This window comes from Ptiloglossa arizonensis, chromosome 8 (assembly GCF_051014685.1).
Source record: "Ptiloglossa arizonensis isolate GNS036 chromosome 8, iyPtiAriz1_principal, whole genome shotgun sequence".
In the NCBI taxonomy this organism is placed as follows: Eukaryota; Metazoa; Arthropoda; class Insecta; order Hymenoptera; family Colletidae; genus Ptiloglossa; species Ptiloglossa arizonensis.
In genome coordinates this window covers 22,305,356-22,327,574 of record NC_135055.1, presented here as the reverse complement: position 1 = coordinate 22,327,574, position 22,219 = coordinate 22,305,356, and the positions used below count along the sequence as shown (strand labels likewise).

The 22,219-nt window shown below is 56.9% G+C and overlaps 1 protein-coding gene across 6 annotated transcripts in view; it reads right to left on the bottom strand.

Moving 5' to 3' along the window:
• Tmtc2 (Transmembrane O-mannosyltransferase targeting cadherins 2) overlaps positions 1-22,219 on the bottom strand; it is a 168,385-nt gene that overhangs the window by 73,749 nt on the left and 72,417 nt on the right. For all 6 annotated transcript variants that reach the window (XR_012992945.1, XM_076318115.1, XM_076318112.1 and 3 more), the window contains exons 2-5: positions 20,410-20,650; positions 19,195-19,491; positions 14,768-15,659; positions 9,867-9,981 (exon numbers count right to left, since the gene is read on the bottom strand). Coding sequence is in view for 5 of the 6 variants with exons in the window: in XM_076318115.1 (XP_076174230.1) it covers positions 9,867-9,981; positions 14,768-15,659; positions 19,195-19,491; positions 20,410-20,650 (1,545 nt within the window). In the remaining variant the exon portion in view is untranslated. The remainder of the gene's footprint in view (positions 1-9,866; positions 9,982-14,767; positions 15,660-19,194; positions 19,492-20,409; positions 20,651-22,219) is intronic.

Genomic DNA, 22,219 nt, shown 5'->3' with positions numbered 1-22,219 from the left:
TATCGTTGGAAAAGCGTTCAAAGTTCGTCCCCGGGACGAGGACTTCCAGCGCTGGAGCTCGCGGAGATTTCAGTCCCCTGTTCTCTCTCTCTCTCTTTCGAAGCGAACCGAATATATTTCTTCGACTAGCAGCGAGTGTACGAGCCATTCGTTACAAGGTCTCCCGTGTCTTACGGTACGGCGATACGATAGAATCTCGGGGCGGTCGGTGAGTTTCCGATTCGTTTCGGGGTACGAAGGAATCGTCGTCCGCGGAACTCCATCTACGGGGCAGGGGGCGTCGATTTACGCGCACGGTCGCACGATAAAACGGCAATTATTTTTCCGGCGACGCGAGCCCCGATCGGATCGATTCGTCTCCCGTAATTGTAAACCGCGAACGAGGGATTTGCCCGGTGACGAATGGCGACAGTGCCGAACGATTCCCGCGGAAGCTCTCTTCGTAAATCCCGCGGTAGCCAGGGGTGGAAACCCGCGTGGCGCGGGGAGCCGAGCGGAATTTTGAAGGATTTCGAGAAATATTACGAGGATCCGTGCTCCCCGTGAACCGCGCGGAGTCTCGAGCATCGCGCGCGTGGCTCGATTCCCGGGGGTGCCGTCGGAAAGCTCTCGAAAACTTTGCTCGCCCGTATCCGGCGAGCACTCCGAACTTCCTTTATCTTCGACTTTTCCGCACCGCACCGCACCGCACCGCCCCGTCTCTCATTTGCCGGATTTATATTTACGTATCCTCGTTCCGCGTTCGCTGACTTTTTTCTTCCATTCCCCTTCGGTCACCGCGTTCGCGGAACGGAATCGGACGGTATCGCCGCGACGGGGAACAGGGGATGCGTATCGGGCTGTATTATTCACCGCTGTTCGATCTCGAGGGACCGACGGTAGCTCCGAGTTCCAATAAACGTAACCCCCCGGCGTCCCTCGAGCCACCCGGAGTCTCTCGGTTTCGCGAAACTTTGCGGCACCGGGTTTCTCCGCTCGTCTTCCATCGTTCGGCTTTTCCCCTCGCGCGCGGTTCAAAGTCGCTCCCCTTCGAGTTCGGTCGGTATCGTCGAGAGTCGAAACGGGGGAGGATTCGTCGACGGTTAACTATTTTGTCTCGCGAATGGACCCCGATGAAATTCGTTCCGAGTCGTCGAGGATTCGTGGATCCTCGACGGCCGAGAGAACGTCGTCGAAGTCGGATCGTTCGAGTCCGGTGGCGCGTCTCGTTCGCTCGTATTCGGGTACCAGGATCGTCGTCGTTTTCCACGGTATGGCACGCGCCGACGCCCGTTCCCGCCTCCAACTAGCCAGCGCGGTTGTTCGCTCGTTTGTCGACTAATTAATTCACGGAGTCGGTTTACCTTGACGAGCCTCGAGCGCGGCAAGACGTCGAGGATAACTCCCGAGCAGCTCGCGTCTCGTCGCTTTACGGTTCTCGAAACGCGCACTCTGCCTCTCTCTCTCTCTTTCTCTCTCCGTCTTTCGTCGTCTCGTCGCTCGGCGTATCTCGCTCTCCTGTTCTCCCTCGACTTCGTATCCGTCTCGGTGCGCGCGGCGCAACGCCCGGCCACGCGCGCGACTCGGCTGCTCGCGTCGTCTACGTCGGGTCGAGATTAAACCAACTTTCGACCCGATAAATTCTCCAATTTAACGGATTAACGTATCAAACTGCCGCGCGAGCGCGAGTTACGCGACGATCCCGGGAACGGGCGAAACTTCCAACGACTCGGCGAGTTTACTTTAATACTCTCCGGCCGCGAGTCGCGGAACTCTGACGCACCCCGTTCTTATCGTTCGCCGATTCCGCAGCGATTCGTCGACGCTAATTTCTTTCCCCCGTAACCTCGTTGTTCCTCGTCGAGCGTCGCGGGGGTTCGACGATATCGACTCGCTCGTCGTTGCTCGTTCTCTCTCGCGGTTCGCGGTCACCGTATTATTTTCGCGTAGAAGATAGCGGTCCGCCGAGCTCGCGTCCTCTCCGTGGTCCGTCCCGATGCACCGTCGCGCGGGCAAACGTCGTTCAAAGTTTCCCCGTCGACCGCGGTGTTTCCGCTCCGAGGCGAAACTCCCTCGAGCTTCCTGTCGCGCGCCATTCTAAAGATTCTACGCGCCTCCGCGTACCGCGGCGTCGAACTATGCCAGACGACGCGAAACTTCCCGTCTTTCGGCCGTGCTCGCGATCGTCCGACGCGCCTACTCGGAGATCCCACCCGGTGGTTTCGCGGCCAACTTCGAAATTAGCGGCAGGTTTTCGCGGGGTTAGGGCGCGACGTCGATCGCGGAGGATTTTTTCGACCGGTCCTCCGGCGCCGAACTTTCGTCGAACGATGGAGAATGGTCGTTGGACGCGGGGAGACTCTCGACGCGGACGCGAGGATCGTTTCCTCGGAAAGTAAACCGAGGACCGAGGAAGAGTCGGAGACGCCGGGAAGGTGAAAACGCGAACCGCGGGCAGAGGTTTCGTCGGGATGAAATATTTACTCGGTCGGGGAATGGACGGGTCTTCGTCTCGGTGGAGCGAATCGCTGACCCCAGAAATCACTCTCGCCGTCGGGAGTGGAGGATCGCCGGTGAAGAGGTCTTCGGAGTTTCGTCGAAGGGTTCTTCCGTGGACTTCCGTTTCCCACGTCCGTTCGTAACCCTCCGTTCGGTAAGAAAAATCTACGAGGATCCGTGGTCGCGATTCGATCGACTCGGGGTCGAGAACCTCGGTTCTTTTCGTCGTTCCGTGGAGTCGTCGATAGAGTCGTCGGTAACGGCCTCGAGACCGCGCGGAAGATCGACGCCCCGAGCATCGACGAGCGATTACAATATTTCGCTCGAGCTGGTTCGATTGTTCGTTCGGAGGTAAACCGACGCCCGGTTTAATCGCTGGCATTCGTACGAATCGAGGGATAATCGCGCGCCGTCAAACGCAGCTTTGCGCGCCGTTGGACCGTTACACGGATTTGCATTACGGGGCGGCGTACGGAACGGCGCGTATTAAAAGTTTGGTGGAAACGCGCGGCCGGAGGGAATATTCGCCGGTGGTAAAAGGGGAGAACGTTTCGGCGAAGGCGTAATTGTTTCCTCGTCGGTAGCGAAGAGGGTCGCTTCGAGGGGAAGTTGTCGAGGTTTTCGAGAACTCTGCTTTCGAGCGGATACGAGTCCTCTCTCGGGCGTTGGGAACGACTCTGTCCGGCAACGGTTTCGGCTCGCTGCAGCCAACGGTGCAACAAAGTCTCGCGACGGAACTTTGTTGCGCAACATGGTCAGGAGGGGAGAGACGTTACCGCGCAACAAGTGGCGAACAAAGTTTCCTTCGAACCGTGTTGCGCGTCTCGAACGTTCGAGCGTACACGTATCGTCGTCGAAGAACCGCGCGTACACGTTCCAGCCGCGTTCGCAACTTCCTCGAACACGATCCTCGCCCGTCTCGGGGAACGCAGCTTCGAGTTTCGCGCAGAAACGTCTCGTCGCGAGGTTCGAGACGAGGCTCGCGGGATAATCGCCGGCGGGGCGAGCTCGAACTTGGCGCGACTTTGACGCGCGCTCGATCCGCGATCTCTCCGACGGACGGGGCAAAGCCGACGCTCCGCGCGTCGATTCGAAACGGGAATTTACGGACGAGTCGAACGACACGGTTTCGAAAGTTACACGCTCGCGGTAGCCGCGTCGACGTTACCGAATTTCTCTTACCCCGAGTACCCGGTCTTTCGCTCGGTCCTCTCCGTAACGCTCGAAAGCCAGCGAAGCGGAAGGGAAAACGCAGCCAGGGGTCCGTCGAGCGTTCTCGGGTCCGACTGTTGCGTCTTGGGGCGGCTCGCGCGGTCCGGACACTTCCGTATGCAAATGCGAGGGCGTACAATCAAAGCGCAGCCGGACGATACATATTCAAGCGGTCAGCATGGGTAAACACCGGTCCAAACGGAGCGTCGGCCGCCCGCAGCTGTACACGCAGACCGCCGGCTACCCACGACGTTCTCTATGCGGCGGGGAACACGTCGCGTGTACCGTCGGAACTGAATGCCGACGGGGTGGGGAAGCGTCGGGACGTTCCGAGGTACAGGCTGTATACACGAGCGGGACACAACGGAATCTAGCGGGGGCTCTATGGCGGATATACGCCGCGTACACGGCCGACAGGGCGAAGCCCATCAATTTCCCATTCAATTCGCAGCCTCGACTCTCGCCTTGCGTATTCCGGACCAGACGCCGACTCCTCCGAGACCGACGGGTTATCGCTCCTCGCGATCCGTCTCGAGGACGCGAGCATCGCGAACCTCCTCTGCGCCCGCGCTCCTCGATTCCGCTTGCTCCCGTTCGCTCGACGCGAATTAAATATCGCCGCGTTCGCGAGCCGATACTCGACCCGATCGCTCCAAGTTACCGATTTCCGGAGCGGGAACGTTCCAGCGAAGAGCCACCGTATCCCCCGTACGGATAAATCTTTGAACGACGATAGCTCGGCCCTCTCGCGAACCAGCGGTGTTTCTAATTTCTCGCTCGAATTTCCCTCGGTTGTTCGCGAGAAACGAGCTCGATGAAAGTCGATCGATCGACCGATATCCGAAACGTCCGGCGAAGCGCACCGCCTCGATACCGCGCCGGAGAGGATTTCGGTTTACGGTCCCGAGTAACGTTTGCGCCGGTCGGATAGTATTTTCGAGCTTGCGTATGAATTAACCATCGCGCGGGGATGCTCGATGCGGCTACCATTTTCGCGAATTCTCGACCAAAAACTAACCCACGCGGCCCGCGCACGCCGGTTGTCCCAGAAACTCGGGGCTATAATTTACCCGCGGCTGTATCGGACGGAATCAATCGCGCCTCGATATCGAACCGTAGCTCGGTATCGCTCGGCAAACACGGTACGTTGTTCGTTAAAGTATCGCGGGAATTCGATCGCGTTCGAATCATCGAGAAGGCGAATCGAACGAAGAACGAGTCGACCGGCGCGAGCTCCTCGTCGCGATGTTTCTCTTACTCGGACGTAAACCCGCGAGAATTCCTCTCGGTCGTTGCATCGGTTGCAAGAGAGGGTTGCTTTTAGCAGCGGCGGCGGCGGTCGTTCATTAAGCGTCCATTTAGCGATCGTTTGTCAATATCTTTACCAACATGCATCAATTAAGCAACGTCGGATACATTTACGGTAATTATCCGTTATTCCGCAGTGTCCGTCACACTCGGTTGGATTTTTCCCCCGCAATTACCATCTTGGCGTACCGTTCGTTGTTCGGTCGAGGTCGCGAGTTCCTCGTTATCGCCATTATCTTCGTTATTCTTCGGCGTATCGTCCTCCGGCACGATTTCTCCGACGAACGAAGCCGCGTTCTGGATATCGCGACCTTGTTCGCAACGTCCGTTATCGTTTCGCTACGCCGAAACGAATCGTCTCCCGATTCGAGCGCCGGTCGATGTCGACGGGACGCGAGTCGCGATCGCGGATAACCGAAAAAAGGGAAATTTTATCGCGGACGTTGCACGGTCAACGAGCGCAAATTGTAACGACGCGACGGTCGACGAAACGGTTTTACTCTTTTTTCGATAAATTGTATATTTTTCGCGTTCGAGCGATACTGGAACGTACGCCCGTTTTCGGAGCATCCTGTTGATTTTTGGCGCGCGCCGCGACTTTTCGGATTTTCGAACGACGCGCACCGCGACGCGATGGTGTTTCCAGCCAGCGAACAAAGTTCGTCGTTGTCGAAACCGACGCGTGCACGCGCTCGTGGTCGCGGTCGCGTTCAAAGGGTGAGAAATGGAATCGTCGTTGTCGGGGCGACGAGGCGCGCGTCGCCGGTCGCAATTAGCGCGCTCGTCGCGGGGCTCGTTTCGCGTCAATTTCATCGGGACAATAAGCAAATTAATTCCCCTGGATCGTAGTTTGATTTCGTTAGCGTTTTCAGCGCGAAGCGCCGCCAGCAGCCGATGCTCGACCGCGCAATTTCGCGTCAGCGGCGCCGTTATGAAAACCCTCGATTGCACTCCGCGGATGCACTTTGCTCCTTCGTTCGAACGGTGGAACGATTTCGCGCTCGCTCTCGCGCTCGCTCTCGCGCTCGTGCTACGTCGCGGCGGAGGTTCGCGCGTCGATGCTTCCCAGCGGCTGATTGCTCCGCAACGAACGTGTATCCGCGCGACGGCCCCGCTCCGCCGTCGCGGCGACAATTAAACCCCTCCTTTGTACCGGGTGTCGATTTCGTCCCCGAATCGACCGATTCTATTTACCGGTGGGTAATTACCGCCATTGGTGGATCCGTTCGACACCGAGTCGGCTGCGAAACCGCCGATAATTCTCGTTCGTCCGTTTGATTAACGCGTCACGGATACGCGCTTGTCCGTTTCCGATCGCTACCGGTCCTCCTCCGTTTCTTCTCGATCTCGAGGTCTCACCGTAATTATTCATCGGCTCGAACGATTTACCGTCCCTGGTAAGCTCCGGTTCGCCGTGCTCGCCTTTACCGGCTCGCGCCGCGCGGCCAATTATTTTTTAATCCCGGGGACCGGCCGCGCGCGACCTCCGATGCGATTAAAACATCTCCCCGCTTCGGCGTGTCGCCTCGTCTGTTAATTACCTATCGATCCCCCGCGACATCGTTACCTAAGTGCCGCGTAATCGGCAAGTATTTCCAAACCGGGGCCCGAAACTTTCCACGTTGCTCGTACTGATCAATTTCCCATTCACCGTTGCCTCGCTGACGGATGACTTACGATCGGCCACGGGCTTTTAATAAATCAACATCCGTCGTCCCTCCCTGGGGGTTCGCCATCGGTCTTTCGAGGGACAGGGAGTAGTCGTCGGATCCGTCGTCGACGTCGTTCGAGTCGTCCGAGTCGTCGTCGTCGTCGGGAACAGCAGGTCGGTGTCGTTCGTGTCGCGGCGATCGATCCGTCGAAGGGACAACGTACCTTGGGGCGGTCGGCTTATCGCGACGGTTCGGCTCGTTTCTTTCGCGTGTTCCGCGAGATCCCCGCGACAAGAGGAACCGTCGCGGAATCGTGCAGAACTCGCGACACGCTCGAGAGTCTCGAGCGCGTCTACGAGTCTCTCTCCCGGTCTCGCGTAATTGGAGTAACGCGTTCGAGGAAAGCGCGACCGGCTACGTGTTTTCGCGAACGCATTGGGTGCCGTTTCTCCCCGGTTAATGGAATTGGAAACGTAAAGGCTCGATCCCGCTCGCGGGACGACGGTCCCGCGTTAACTTTTCCAAATCTGGAAATTCGAAACCGGAATATTCGTTGGAACGTTACTCCCGCGGTTCGAAACGCGAAAGGTGGGTATTCCTCGACGAGGTGAACGCGAAATCTTAACTCGTCGGGCAGGGAATTTACCGAGTCCGTAAGACCGGTGGAAAGTTCGTTCGGAGCGGAGCACCCTGGGCCGAAGGGCTGCGCTCGGAAGATACCGAGCGTAACGCGGAAGGCGAGGGATAATGGGCACACACGATACGGTTCCTTTCATCGTCGGAGCCGATAGCCGCGAAGAACGGATACGGGTTATCGGTGGTAGCCCGGGCAATTTCTTTTCCGTGCGCCACGGCACCGGGGATCGCGAGCCACCGGGTAAAAAGTTCCTTCCGCGAAATGGATCGTAATAACGTTTCTCCGTCGTGTTCGCGGCGTGAAATTTTACAAAGTTAGAGCGGGACGGTTCCTCGCCGGCCGTGACTATCTCGCGTGCACTTTATTAATCGCGGGAACGGTCTACCGGCAAGAAAAACCGGGGAACCGTTGCGCAAACCCCGTATCCGAGACCACGGTTATCGCGAGGAGAACGAACGATGCCCGGTCAAAGTTTCGACCCTCGAAATTCTTCGGCCAGCTCGCCGGAGAGATATTCGACGGAGATCCATGCGCCTGGGAGCGGACCACCGACGGAGATGGAAAATTCTCCTTCGAGATAGCCGAAGCCGGGTTCCCGCTCGCTCGCGACGATTCCTCGAGGACGGACGCGAGATCGAATCGAGTTTCGAGACGAGCCGCTCCGAGTTCTCGGCTGCGTGGCGTCGCGCCGAGACGTCTCGAAGGGTCTCGAGTTCGTCGAAAGTCCGGGCCGCGTCGATCGCGGCGGCTTCGAGCCTTCTTCGCTCTTCCGGTCGTAGCCGGTCTCCGCGTAGATAATGGATAACTACGTAGCACCGAGTATGCGGTACGTAGAGCGGCTTATCGCGACCTCGCAGGGGGATGCCCAGCGGCGGCGGTGGCGGCGGTGGCGGCGGCGGTGGCGGCTTATCGACTCGCCCGGCCCGACGGGCGCTCCTCGAAGCGACCCCGAGAGGATCGTAGCGAGATGACGAGCACCGATCGAAAGTCCTGAGAGACTTTCGACGATCCTCGGAGGAATCGCGTCGTATACCGGGTGGGCGATGATGCGCGCTATCGGGAACGAACTCGATTTCACCGTCGCGAATTCGTCGATCGAGATAAGCCTCGCGGGCGCACGGGCCGAGTTACGACCCTCGACCGGGGACGGGACAACGTTTATACTTCTCGATCCTTGCCCGTCGTAACCTCGTCGACGGAATATTCTTCGGAAAGAGGGTTACCGCGGCGCTCGAACCGAAAGAGACGTTACCTCGACGCTCCTCTCCGGCGAGGGAGAATCCTCGAACCCCTTCGTCTCAATGGATATCGACTCGACGATGGTTAAAATTTTCTTTCGAAAAAAGAAAGAAATTAACGACCTCGAGGTTCGAAGGTTTCGACGCGACGCGTCGGAGATAGGGTAGCTTGTTCTCACCCCGTGAACGAAACCCGCTCGAGAAACTCTCCGCGGAGGTATCGAGATACCGCCTCGGGCACTTTCGACCGATAACACGGTCTCGAAGACTACGGAACTCGTCGGGTACTCGGCTCGGAGACGATCGAGGGAACTCCTCGCCTCGACGCGTACCGATTTTCCATCACCACCGGAGAACGGGTGGCGGCCGCGTCCTCCATTTCCGCGAGCACGAGGAACCCTGCGATCGGGTTTCCGGTTGGCCTTTTCGGGATTTCGGACGCTACCCGCGACGCCAGCTGCTCGAGTCACTCGCGAGCTCGTTCCGCGCGAGATTTGCTCGCGGATTACGCAAATTCGACGGTCGCCTCCCGATCCGGAGGTAAATTCGGAAAGGAAAGGGGAGTTTCTTCGCGACAGCCGGCCGACCGAACCTCGAATAAAACGAGAAACGGGAAAGCAGGGCTGTTTCTGCGCCCAGCCGTTGCCGCAGCTGTCTCTGCGCGCCACGGTGGCTCTTAAATTCTCTCTAAAACTATATTCTACCGAATTTTCGACTTTTCCCGGCCTCTCGTTAACGCAGCCACTTTGATACCGCGGGGATTTAATTCGGTAGAATTTAGTTCCGGGGAGAATTAGCTACATTCCGTGTCAAAGGTTGCAACGAAATAGAGGTTGCAACGCGTTCCCGGCGCGGAGAGTCCTTTTGCTCGGAACGTATCTTCCGTGATTATCATTTATGTAGTTGATACAACGAACGAACCACCGTATCTATTTTCCTTCTCGGCGAAACGACTCCATCGAGAGATTCTGCCAACTGTTCGGTGTTTCGGGGAACACGGCCAGCGTGGAAAGCTTCGATTTCTGTTCGAGCGATACCGGTGTCCTCCCGATAGACCGCCGAAACGTTTCACGAATCCCGAAAGATTACCCTGCCCCGAAAACACGATCCGTGCCATTATTCTTAATCGATGAAAAATCGAAGACGACGTCCAGGACTTTGGCGGATAAAGCCCTCGACGGGTTACTCGCACCCGGTGTTCTTCCTCGACCGCCTAATCGTTTATTTACTCCGCTGAAACGCGGACCGGCTGTATTTACATACGACGCCATTAGCAGCGAACGCGTAAAAAAGAAGAACGAGGACAAAGTGGATTATTGGGACAACGTTCGGCGTACTTACAGGTTGTAGTGCACGTCCGCCATGTTCGGTCGATAACGAAGCGCCTGGACGAACGCCTCCTCCGCCTCTGCGACGCGTCCCTGGGCGCTCAGGACGCTGCCCAAATTACCATAAGCTGCAACAATCACAACGGAACACTCGTTACAAAACGACCTCGAGAACGCGAAAAAGCACCGGCCCGATTCGGAGAGGGAGTTGCTCGTCGATTCGATTTCGTTCGACCGATCCGTCGAAACTGCGGAACCTCGAGGTGTCCGGTCGTAAAGGTGAAACAACGATACGAATTAACGCTGGACGATCGCGCGATTACGAATCGAAAGCTCACCGTTCGAGAAGAACGAATCGAACGTTACGACCTTCGAATGTCTTCGGGGGGGAAACCGACAAAGTTTTCCGTGGTTCGAAATTCGCGGTGCGAGCGCGCGGCTCGTATTTCGAAAGAAGATATCGAAAACCGTTTCCGCGAACGAAGAGGACGGAGAACCGCGCGACGCGAGCGCCGTACGAGGGTCTCGGCATTAAGGTTACCGTTTCTCTGCCAAATAAAGTGCACCGACACGGACCAACCGCGGAAACAGCGTCCGAAGAATTCTTCGTTCCCGAGATCTTGGGATTTTTATCGGAATAAAACGACGAAGCTATTTTATCGTTCGCAAAAAGCGTAAAAAATCCCCGGTCGAAGATGCTCGACGAAAGAACACCAAGTTCCGAAAGTAACGGAAACAGGAGAAACGGAGAAAGAAAAAGAAGAAAAAAAAAGGAAGGAAAAGGTTCCAACGGCTACACACGTTTGAAGTTTGATCGAAGAAAACGACATTTCGCGTCGGCCCCGACCTAATACGAGAGACAATATATTTCTTCGCGATATATTTTTAAACGCAGCGCACAGCTCCTCCTCGAAAGGCAATAAGACGCGCGCCAGGTACTCGCGGAGCCCCTTTCTTTTCTTCCCGCTGGTTCTTTTTCCCCTCTCGTTCCGCCTCGCTTCTTTTTCAGTTCTTTGTATTTACGAGCAATAAAGCCGTACACACGCGACCGCTCGCCGTTACACTCCGGATAGCGCGAATATCGCGCCGGAGCGCGCACGACTATCGCTAGCTCGCTTCCGCTTTATCTTCGGCCAACGATATCACCGATAAAACATTTTCCGGGGGCACCCTCGGCGCCCCTGCCCGATAGCTGCTCGAGCAAACAGTAATAAATGAATCCACAGTCGTAAAATTGCTTCGCGATCGCGAAAGGGACGATCGGAGCTCCGCGAACGCGCCCCGCTCCTCTCGATCGTTCCTTCGATTTTAAATCTTCCGCCAGAACTTGGATCGCGCATCGAGAGATACCTTTATTATTTTTCGACGAGAGTTACGGGAAATCTCCGAGGACTTCGACGTCGACGATACGGATAAAAAAGAAGAAACGACTCGTTTAATCGAGCAATTTTCGAATCGCGTTCGATGAACGACCGAAGCGAGCGCTTCTGCTAGTTTTAGCGAACGCTCGCCGGATTATTTTAAAGCCTCTTGTATTTTAATGTTTCGAGTTGCCGCGCGTTATTATTTTAAATGCCGCCGTATCGCGTATTCTCGGGAAGTAATCCCGGCCGGTAAATCTTACTCGGGCGCAAAACGTAAGTAGAAAATAATTTTAATTAACGACCGATCTCGTTTCTTCGCGACCCTCGAGAAACTCGGATGTCTCGGGAATTACGAACGGCGCAAAACGCTCGTTCGAGACGTCGGGCACTGGCAGAGATTTTTCCAGCTTGCCGACGACCTCTAATTAAGCGTTTAAAGTTTTTCGCTCGGGATCGAATCTCGCGGAACCGACGTTGCTGGGACCGAACGTCTCGGAGCGACTCGGGCCCCGTTTCTTTCGCGCGGATTCGTAACGCGAGTCGTTCGAGGAACTCGCGATCTCCGTTTGGTACGGTCTGGGCTCCGATTCTACGCGAGGTGTATTTTTACCGTATCGATTTCTCGTATACTCTGCCTCCTCGGTGATTTTACAAGCGCGTAAAAGGATGCATTATTTTCGTCGCTGTCCATCGAGTCGAATATTACCGCGCGAATAACGCGGCAGCTCTCCACGGGCGAAAATAACGTAAGGAAAAAATCGATAAGATCCTTGTCGCTTATCGTCGATTAACGCGCCCGTTTCTTCCCGGGATGGTTCGAATTTGCGAATAAAAGATACACCGGAGTCCATTTCTCGGGCTGGAACGAAAACTCGATACTTTCAACGGTAACTCGACGATAATCCTCGACGCCGCCGGGGCTGGCGTTTTAACTCAGTCGCGATAAATAAACGCGATAAATCGCCGCGGAGCATATTTCGTCGTCGCGCGATCCCATCGAGTGCTCGGAGCCTCACGTGCTTCGAGCCAGGGAACAGAACCGGTGGTTTTTCCTTTTTTTTCGCGTTCGTTGACGCGCGTTCAATCCTCCCCTTCGTCGGCGAGACGATCGGTCGAAAAATCGCGGTCGACCGGAGAATCGCGCCCGAATCGATCTCGAAGCCCTCGCGCGAGGGACTCGAAGCTCGAAGGGAAGAACAGGCGAAGAGAGTCGACGAGGAGAGAACTCGCTTCGCGGTTTCGCGTACCGAGATTCGCGAGCGGAACTCTCGTATCTCGCGCGCGATCGACTATTTCCGACCAATGCTCTTTGCCACTGGTCAAAGGGCGAGTTTGCTTTTCCGTAAGTCGATGAAAAACCACGCGAAACGTTACCAATTAAATGAACTATTACCGCGTAAAATCGCGCGAAGCGTTCGTTCCGGCCGATGAGCAACGTCGATCGAGAAAGCGGTACAACGCGGGGAACAATGGTACAAAGAAGCAAATATTTCTATGCAAACGCGCGGTGGGAAATTTTGTACATCGCAATGAAAAATAATTGGGAGAAATTACTCGGTGTTTCGAAAAAATGACGGCGCCTGATCATCGAGTGCAAAGGGACGAGAAAATCGTATTCTCAAATATGCGCGTTCGATTTCGACCGGGGTGTCGCGCTCGAACGTCCCTCGCTGTTTCCAGTCGCGGTTGGTGTTTCTAAACATCGGCGGTGGTACGGTATTATCTGCTTTACCCGGCTCCAACTAGTTAGAAGGCAGTATAATTCACAGAAAACAGATAATCCCACCGTCAACGTTTGCTAACACCAAAGCAAGTAGAAATAGCAAACAGTGGTCAGACGCGGCACTCGAGTCGCGCTCGATCGCGTGCGCGCGCGCTCGCCCGCCCGTATAATCTTTGGAATTCGTTGCCTCGAAAACGAAGCATAGCGCGGAGAAGGATCGTCGTCGATTCGTATTTACGGGGAGAGTTTCCTTCGGTTAAAAGTTCCCATCGTCGACGACAAAGGCGATACCTTTTCGTTAACGGATCGAATCTTCGGTCCGCTCCAATTCGTCTCGCGGGTTTATACCGGATTCGAAGCGAGTCGCGTTGGTAACGATCCGAGGAAAGAGGCAAGCGTGCACCGTTACCGAGTTCGCGGTTCCTCGATCGGCAGGGTAGGTCCTGGGCGCTTTTTCGCGTCAAATTTTTCCACCTCTCTCGGGCGCGTAACGCTACGAGCGAACGCGGCGCAGAGGAGAATAAAAAACGAAAAATCGGTGCTTTGCGTCTCTAGGCGAACCGGGGTTTGGTGCAACAGGGTAATACGCAATTCCTGTCGGTGCAATTAAAACGCGCAGCGGGTAGTTCGATGCGGCGTTTGTAACGGGCGGCAGAAGGGTCGGTCGGTGTGTATAACTGGGCGTTCGGTTCGCGCGAGCATCCCCTCTGGGCCGCGCGGTCGGCCCCGCGGGCGCTCTTTTCGACGCGAAGATTAAAAGGGAAACAATGCGCGGGTACGCGACAAAGCGAGCCGCCTCGCGGAAACGTCCGAGCGCGGCGTAACAGCCTCGCGAGGTATATCAACTCCCTCTCGAAACGAAGTTTCCCGCGACTCGAGCGGAAACGAGCGACCGCGATAATGGTTTGGCGGCCCGGGCGAAAGAAGATACGACGGGTGCATCGGACGGTCCGAGGCGGTAATTAGGACGGTCGGGGAACCGTATGAAACGCCGGAAGTAACCCGGGATCCACCGGATAGGCGAGAAAAACGAAGACGAGGCGCAAAAACGCGACAGAGACGGATCAGGGGAGCGATAAAACCTTCGAGGAGGAAAGTCGCCCGGGAAACCGATGCACTCCGCGTTTGTATCGTCGATTCGTCGACCTCGACGAGACGGACGGATCCTCCGCGTCCAACGGGATCGACCACTCGAACTGGCGATCTCGTCCAGGTATCCTCGATTCTCTCTTACGCGCGCCGCGTTCGGAGGACGAGCGAGCAAAGAGCGCAACGACTGCGACCGGTGGACTACGGACGCGTTTAACGGAGATTTATAAAAAGTGGGACGAAGACGGATAAGAGGCGCGATAAAAACGGGGAGACGAGGGCCCGGGTTCCCCGTCCCCCTGTCGCGTGTCGCGTATCCACCGTAGGCGGATCGTCGGCTGGCTAAAGCTTCGAGACGAGAAATCGGATAACGAGGGTCGATCGTCGAGCAACCGGGTGACCGATACCTCGCGATCGAGTGGCTTCTCGTTTACTGCGCGAACAACTTTGTGCTCGTAAGTTCGATTCTTAACGCGTTCACTCCGAAACGTAACGCGAGACTGCGAGAATTATCGCGGGAAAACGTCTACACGCGAACGAACGAGCAAGGTTACGGATCAAAACACTGGGCGGTCCGTCTCGCGGCGTCCTCGGGGACGAGGTATCTCCGCGGTGGTCGAGTTTACGGTGAAGGTAAACAAAACACACGGCGCGAAACTTTGTCCGCGTAGATACGGATAGAATCGAGAATTTGTCCGAGAAACGGTTGGTAAAATCCAAGGGACGCTCGTTACTCACCCTTCGGCGGGTTAACGTCGAGGGCGGATCTGTAGAGGCTCTCCTCGTCGAACCAGTCGGCGTTCCTGAGTAGCGTCTTGGCGGACATCAGGCAGAGGAGGACGACGGTGGCCATCAACACCGATCTCCCTCGTCTCCTCGATCCGCTTCTCCTCGCTATCCGATAGCATCCCGAGACCGCGGCCCCGACGATCAGGCAGGCGCCGACGCTCGGCAAATAGAGGATCCTCTCGGCTATCACGAACCCCACGTAGAAGAAGAGGTTGCTGGCCGGTAGGAAGGGGATCACGAGGAAGCCGAGAGACGCGGCGACTCCGGTCGCGGCCGCGTGTCGGCTCGCGAACCCGTTGCTCGAGGTCATCGAGGACCCGAATCCGGCCCTCTTGACGCAGTGGCAGTCGCCGAACGGGCCGTTGTTGTTGTTGTTCGCCGCGCGACAACCGTCGGTGTGGCAGCCACCCGCGCGTCTACCCGCGCACACTGGACACCTGCTCGACGCGTAGCGAGGATAGGTCTGGACCAGACAGTACGCGGACTCCCTGGAGCCGCGACGCAGGGTCCTGATCGCCCAGATCGAGGCGGCCAGCAGCGCCGCGTACAGACAGACCGACTCGATGTTCCTCGCGTCGAGGATGCTCGTGATCCGCGGCACGGCGTCCATCGACCAGTCGAAGCTCAGCGTGCTGGGGCAGAGCAACATCTTCGCGCTGGCAGCCGGCAGATAGAGGAACGTCAGACCGCGCGTCAAACGGGACGGGTGTCTGGCGGTCGGGTTGTCCGCGCTGGCGAACTCCGGTCTCGTACCCGTGATCCTCAGCCTGCCGAGGACCAACAGCGCGAGGCCCCCGGAGAGGATCCCGAGGCTGCGGGCGCGCGTCAAGCTGCAGTTCACCTGGAACGACCAAAACGGACACCTTCGAATAGACCGTCTCCTCGGTTCGAGGACGCTCCAACGATCCCGACGAACCGCCCCGACCTATCCGCGCGCAACTCGTCGCTCGAAGGTTCCCTCGATCTTGACCTCCTTACCCTGAACGACGAGCCGCGCGATTCCGGAAGGACTTCCAAGGTCTCTACCGTACCACGTGCAAGCAACGAGCGTCGAAACGAGCTTTCGTCGACGATAATCGCGACGGATTCGCTCTCGACGAGACGGCCCGAGGACACGAACCCTTCGGACAAGAACGTTGATCGATACTCCGGTCCCGATAGGACGTTCACGGTGTTCACGGTTTTCACGGGGTACGCGAGGTTTCGCTCTCGGTCGAACGTAATCGTCTCGCGCCCGACGACGCTTCCCGAACGCGTACGATCCACAACGAAAAGATTTATTCGCGGACGGAACACCGAGGACCGTTTCGGGTCCCGGTTTCGGCGAGCAAGAAGCCCCGGGGCGTTCCCCGTGTCTTCGAACGACCGTTAGCGGATCGAACGACCTCCAGGGACGGAGATCGAGGGGGGAAGACGGTGAAAAAAGCCCCGACAGCCCGAAGAATATCGGCGTCGGCTCGACGAGCGTTGTTTTCCCCGTCTCCGCGGCGTCGAGAGTTTTTTTCCGCGAGCGAAACGGGGTCGAGAAACGACGGGGAGGATTCGAGTACACCCTCGCTCTTGCGAAAAAAAAAAATATGCAACGTCGTTCGAAAGGCTCGGAGAACGCGAGAGGGGCGATGAATTTTTCCTTCGCGGTTGAAAATTCCCGGCGGGTGCCGGGGAACGCTCGAAGAGCGTCGACCAGGGAAAGAAATCGCGGCCGATAATTGCGCGGCGTGGAATCGTGCCAGGCTTTGTCGCTCACGGGACGCTACAACCGCGCGACGCGTTCCCGGGCTCGAACCTTTTAATCGCGGCGAGATTAAACGAACGATTCGGCGCCGCGCGGGAAGAACTCATCGTCGAGTGCATCGTCGAGCGCGCGGGTCACGAGTCGTTGATTCGACGCGTATCGCGAGACGCCGCGTACGCGCAATCTCCCGCTGTACGTTCGAATTAATGTAGCGAACCGGCGCGGAGATTTGGCCACGTTCACCGGGGGTGGGGAACTAGAGGCCAACTGTGGTGCACCGGATCGTGGAATACCTTGGGAAACCGAGATCCCGCGGCTGCTGAAAATAATCGAACAAATGGCAGCGAAATAATTTCCATTTCGCGCGGAACCGTTCGTTCGCGGCTTTCGACGATTTTTCCGCCAGCGGAGGCGTTCGAGCTCGTTTGCGAAAAATTGAGGGGGTCGATACGGCCGAAGAGTCGCACGAGCCGGAGAAAGAGGCGCGAAGAGGTCTCGCGAGCGCGCACGCGGAAACGGGCAGCGTCCCGAACGATCGAGAAACGATAACTCTCCCGAGCGGAAAGTTTCGCAAAGTTTACGAGGCGTCCGTCGAGAAGGAATAATTCGCCGGGGTAATGTAACCCGGTTGTACCCCGGCGGTGGCATCCTCGGTGTCGTCGTAACCGGCAATTCGACCCGAAAGTTCGGAGACAAAGGGCTCCTTTGACGAAACCGTAACGGGGGTCACGGAGGGCGCACGATCGAGAGGAACGCGGCGTCGTCGCGCGATCCCGGCCGATGTTTCACCGATAACGTTCCGAGGGGTCGCGAATTCCGGTCTAGTTTCGAAGACCGTTTTTCCCGAATAATCTCCCGTGGAAGAAGGTTTTCTCGCGTCCCGTTGTCTCGGTAGTCTCGGGACCGGTCGACGCGTATAGTATTTTCTCGCGAAAGAAGGAGCCACGGGTGGGTGACCGTAGTCGTCCCGGTGACGTTTCCGTTTTCCCAATGGAGCGTAGCGCGGTCCTCGCGCGGAGTCGTTGGCCCGAGAGGCGCGCCGCGGGCAAGAAATTCGCGAGGGAACGATTCTTCGCTCGGCGCGCGAAGGTGGCTGCGATAACGAGAGGAAAAATACGAAGGAAACGGTGAAAAGGGGGAGCCGAGTGCGGAGGACAGGAACGAAGAAGCCCGGAAGATCGAGTTCCCGCGCGACGCTACACTCGGAGGGGTGTCGGGAAACGCCAACGAGCGTTGGCACCCCTCCAACCCTCGGAGGGTGGCTGGTCCGCGACATGCATCACGCCAGGCGTCCGATGCATCCAGCGCATCCGGATGCGAGACGCTCGAAAGGCGAACGCCTGGAGGTTCCAGCCAAAGGCTCCTAGGTGTGTTCGGAGCTGGTTCGAAGACGGTTAAAGCCGGCTCGAGCTAGTTGAACGCGGCTGGAGATGGCTCACCGTGCATCAGGCTGCTGTCTCCGGCAGGATCGTTCGCTGGCTCGAGAGTTTGCACATGGTGCGCCAGCGCCGGCGTTGCGTTATCGGTTACACGCCTATCTACCGGCTGTGCGCGCTCGCGACTCTTCCACGTACAGGGTGGCTAGAATTACGCGCGACGTACGCGTTGCTCTTCGAGGCGCGGTAGTTTCGGACGTTTCGAAAATTCCAGGACGACCCATCGTCTACGCGGACAATTTTTTATCCGAACGGAGGAGAAGAACGGATCGCTCGAGTCGAAGAAACGCGAACAACCCCCTTGTAGTTTGGTCGGTACGCGTTCGAGGTTTCGGCGACGTATCCGTTGGCGAATATTCCGACCACACCGTGTAGACGGATCGGATCAAAGAACGAGCCGCGGGGAATCCCGGTGCTGTACAGGAGGCGCACGTGTGCCGCGCATTACCGCGCGAAGACACATTATACGCTCGCAATGAATTCGCCGGCACGCCGCTTGCTTATAATTACCGAGATCCCCGTTACGTTCACGGATATAATCGTCTCGCGTCACCTAATCGCGTCCCGTTATCAATTCGCCGTCGGTGGAACAACCCCTCGCGGTCGGGCTCGCCCACGTTCGCCTACTTTTGCCTCGTCAGGGATAATTCGATCGCGCCGTTCCGCCAGACCCGGTCCATTTTCGGTTGTTAATATTCGTAATTGCGCGATCCGACGTAACGCGAGCGACTCTCGAAACGTTAATTTACGTTAATGTGGCCGGGACACGCGAGGAACGAGCCGCGATTCGACGAACTCCGCGCGGATCGTGAAAACGAACGAGGCGGTGGGCATTTGCCCGCGAAAACGCGCGAGAAACGCCGGAATTTTTAGCAGGGGCTCGGAAAAATTCACGGCCCTTAAAATTTGATAGGCCGTCGGATCGGTCCGTAAATTCCGTGGAGCGGTTAAAGCGTACGTTCGACGAGGTCGTAAGGCGAGCGGAATCGAGTTGTAAAATGTAAATTCCGCGCGACCGTCGACCGTAGACGCGGTTCGTAAATCCGTAAGTCGGTTCCACGGTGCGAGGATCGCGCGAGCGATTCGTCGTCGATGCGTCGCGAGTTCGAGTAGGTTCGGTCTCTCGTTGCGATTGGATTTTTCGCGACGATTCCCGTAAATTGGAGGTTCGTCGGGAGGAAGTCGCGTTTACCGGTAACACGGACCTTTCGGTTCGATTCGCCGCGACAGAGCTCCCAGAGGAGACAGAGAGCCAGGGAGGATATTCCGGTTTCTTTGGCGAGAGTGGCCAGAGTCGATGAGACGAGGGCCAGCAGCAGGGGGAACGGGGATCTCGCCTGATCGCAGTGGGTGCAGTACGCCAGGAAGGCCGACAAGGTCAGCAAGCAGGCGAGAAGGTCCGCGCGACCGACTATGCCGGCCACCGCCTCGCTGTGAATCGGGTGCGCCGCGAAAAGGAACCCGGTGATCGCGTGCCCGAGGTTGTTTCTTCCTGGCAGAACCTGCAACGTGAGAAATATGCGGTGAATAGCTGGACAATGGAAGCGATCGTGTGTATTTCGCTCGTTGTACGCGCGGAGAAAACCGATGGCGTGCTCCGGCCGAGTTTTTCGGACGAAGCGAGCACCTCGACGTTATTCGGGACGAAACGCGGCGAACCGTTAACGTACTTTCGGTGTCTCGATCGAGGACGCGGGATTTTTTGGATCGTTCGCGGCTGGTCGATCGTCGACTTTCCCTCGACGAGCCCAGAGAAGAGGAGAGCGACGACCAACGCCCCGAGAGACCCCGATCGAGGCTTTCGTAAAATCGCTGCCGGCTAGTTTGTTTCGCGTTTAATCCCCCGAGGTTTTCAAACGTCGGCCAGCGATTCGCAGCGTTTCCCCGTATATTCGAGACCAGCCGGAAGGGTTTCTCGCGTAGGCGTCGCAGCGGCGTTATTCGGCCGGATTAAGCGCGGAACGGGCGAAAGCTCGAAAGGAACCGAAGCTCTTGAAACGAAACACCGGATTTCCAGCGGTAATCCCCGTTTCCGTTGCGATGGCCGCGGCAGGGTGACGCTCGCGCTCCCGCTCCCGCTACCGCGCGTCCGTCAGAACCGGAGACGCGACGCGTCGGTTATTAACGTAATATTCCGGAATTAAATGGACCGGTAAAATTTTATTTCCAACGGCAGCAGTAACGTCTGGCATTATCAACTTTGCGCGACGTACGCTCTACAGGTGTCACTATTATCTCGTTTTCTACCGCCCTGACGTAAAATCTGGCCGGCGAACGGAGCGACGGCGTTAATCGAAAAGCGGATGAACAGTTCCTAGCCGCCGCCTCGCTCGAATTAGCTTCTTGTTCGAATAACCGATAAATTTAACCGGCCCGACTCGTTTAATTAACGTTATTATCTCCGCAGCGTTGTAATTTACCTTCCTGGCGACCCTGACCACGAGAACGGTGCAGGCCGCGTGCAGAGCGACGTTCACCAAATGGTAGCCCCACGGCTCCAGCCCGCCCAGCAGATGATTCAGTCGAAACGTCGCCACGCAGAGCGGTCTGTAGCTACCGTGGGAGCCGCGCTCGTTCAGGGCCGTGCCCCAGAAGTCGTTCTCCAGCAGCCGATGCCACGGCGTGCTGGACAGCAGATCCGGATTCGTCAGGATGGCCCTTCTGCAACCGAGAGGACGAGATTGCGTGAGACGCGAGCGTTATCGGCACCGAGGGCACCGTTCACCACCTATTGGCAACGATTTTACTCGAGCCAACGTTCAACATCGATAAAACGTGATAAAGGACTCGTCGCGATCGTATTTTCGGCTACGATCTCAATCGGGGACTCGATCGTTGCCGAAAAACACGAGAGTCGGTTTACCCGGAGAAGGGAAAACCCTCGCGGACGAAGAGGTCGCGAGAACCGATCAAATTTCCTTCCGCGCAACGATTCAACGAGTGCTCGCGCGGTTTTTAAATCCATTTTTACTCGAGCCGGGGGGCCACGAGCAGCGCGACGTCCTCGCGGCCATAATTCATACCTATTTGCATTGTACTTTCGCGATGCGCTTCGCGGCGCTACCACGGGGGTTTCCCCTCCCGTCACCGTGCAATTAGCAGCCGCGGTTGAATTAATAACGACGAGGCGCGAGGAGCGTTCACGGGCTTGGTGGGTCGCGACCCGTTTTCCACCTCGCTCTCTCTCTCTCTCTCTCTCTCCCTCTGTCTCTTTCTCCGTGGTTCGCTCGCTCCATTCACGGCCCCCTGTCGCGCGCGCGTCATTTTCACGGCGTTGTCCGTCGAAACGACGTGCCCCGCGGCATTTTAATCGGCGAACGCGAATCGATATTTGCGAGAGAACGCGATGTTTCGGTTCGTCCGGAGACCGCGATACCGAGGGGCCGGAGGGTGTCGACCCGTTCGAGTCGTCGTCGTCGAGGGAAATGGAACCCGGGGGCTCGATGAACCGCTCGGCCCGATAATTTCGCATTCCGCGGGTCTCCGATAAACCACCCCCACCCACCCTTCCTCCTTGCGCGATTCGTGTCGCATTTTCTACGTGAGCCGAGCCGCGATCGACAACGGTAACGACGAACCTCGGATTTTCCTAAGGAACGAGGGGGACTTTAAATCCAGCACCTGTTTCCGTCCATTACCGACCGGGAAATCAAATCGTCGGATAACGCGTTCTCCGAGAAAAGAAGCGGGAGCTTCCCCCGTTACCGGGTAGTCCAGGCTCGTTCCCCGCGGCACGCGAGACGACTGCGCAACCGGAAAGACTCGCGTTACTCGTTTTTCCCATTCGTTTGCCCGACCGGGCCAATAAATCGGGATATTTTTCAAAACGGGACTTTTTCGAGGATTTTTCGCAAAGTGACGCCGCTCGATTGATTTTCTAATTCTCTTTTTATCGGGAAAGTAACACGTTGCGGCGTTAACAAATTGTACGAGTCGTACGCGAGCAAATATAGCCGCGAAATTAATTTCCGCGCGTGTGCGCAGCGCGAATACCCCGCTGTTTGCACGGTTCGAGTACCCACTGTGCGGTACCACTTGAAAATAGATGGACTTTAATTTGAAAAAATTGACGAAATTACGTGGTTAAAAAAAAAAAAAAAAACAAAAAAAAGCGACGTTTTAACGCGCGCTTCTACGATTTCGACCGCAAATTCGGTACTTTTGGAAACTTTTTCGCGGAGCTATTACGGTGTGCGCGTCGCGTTGCGCGCGATTAAACGAGTAAATTGA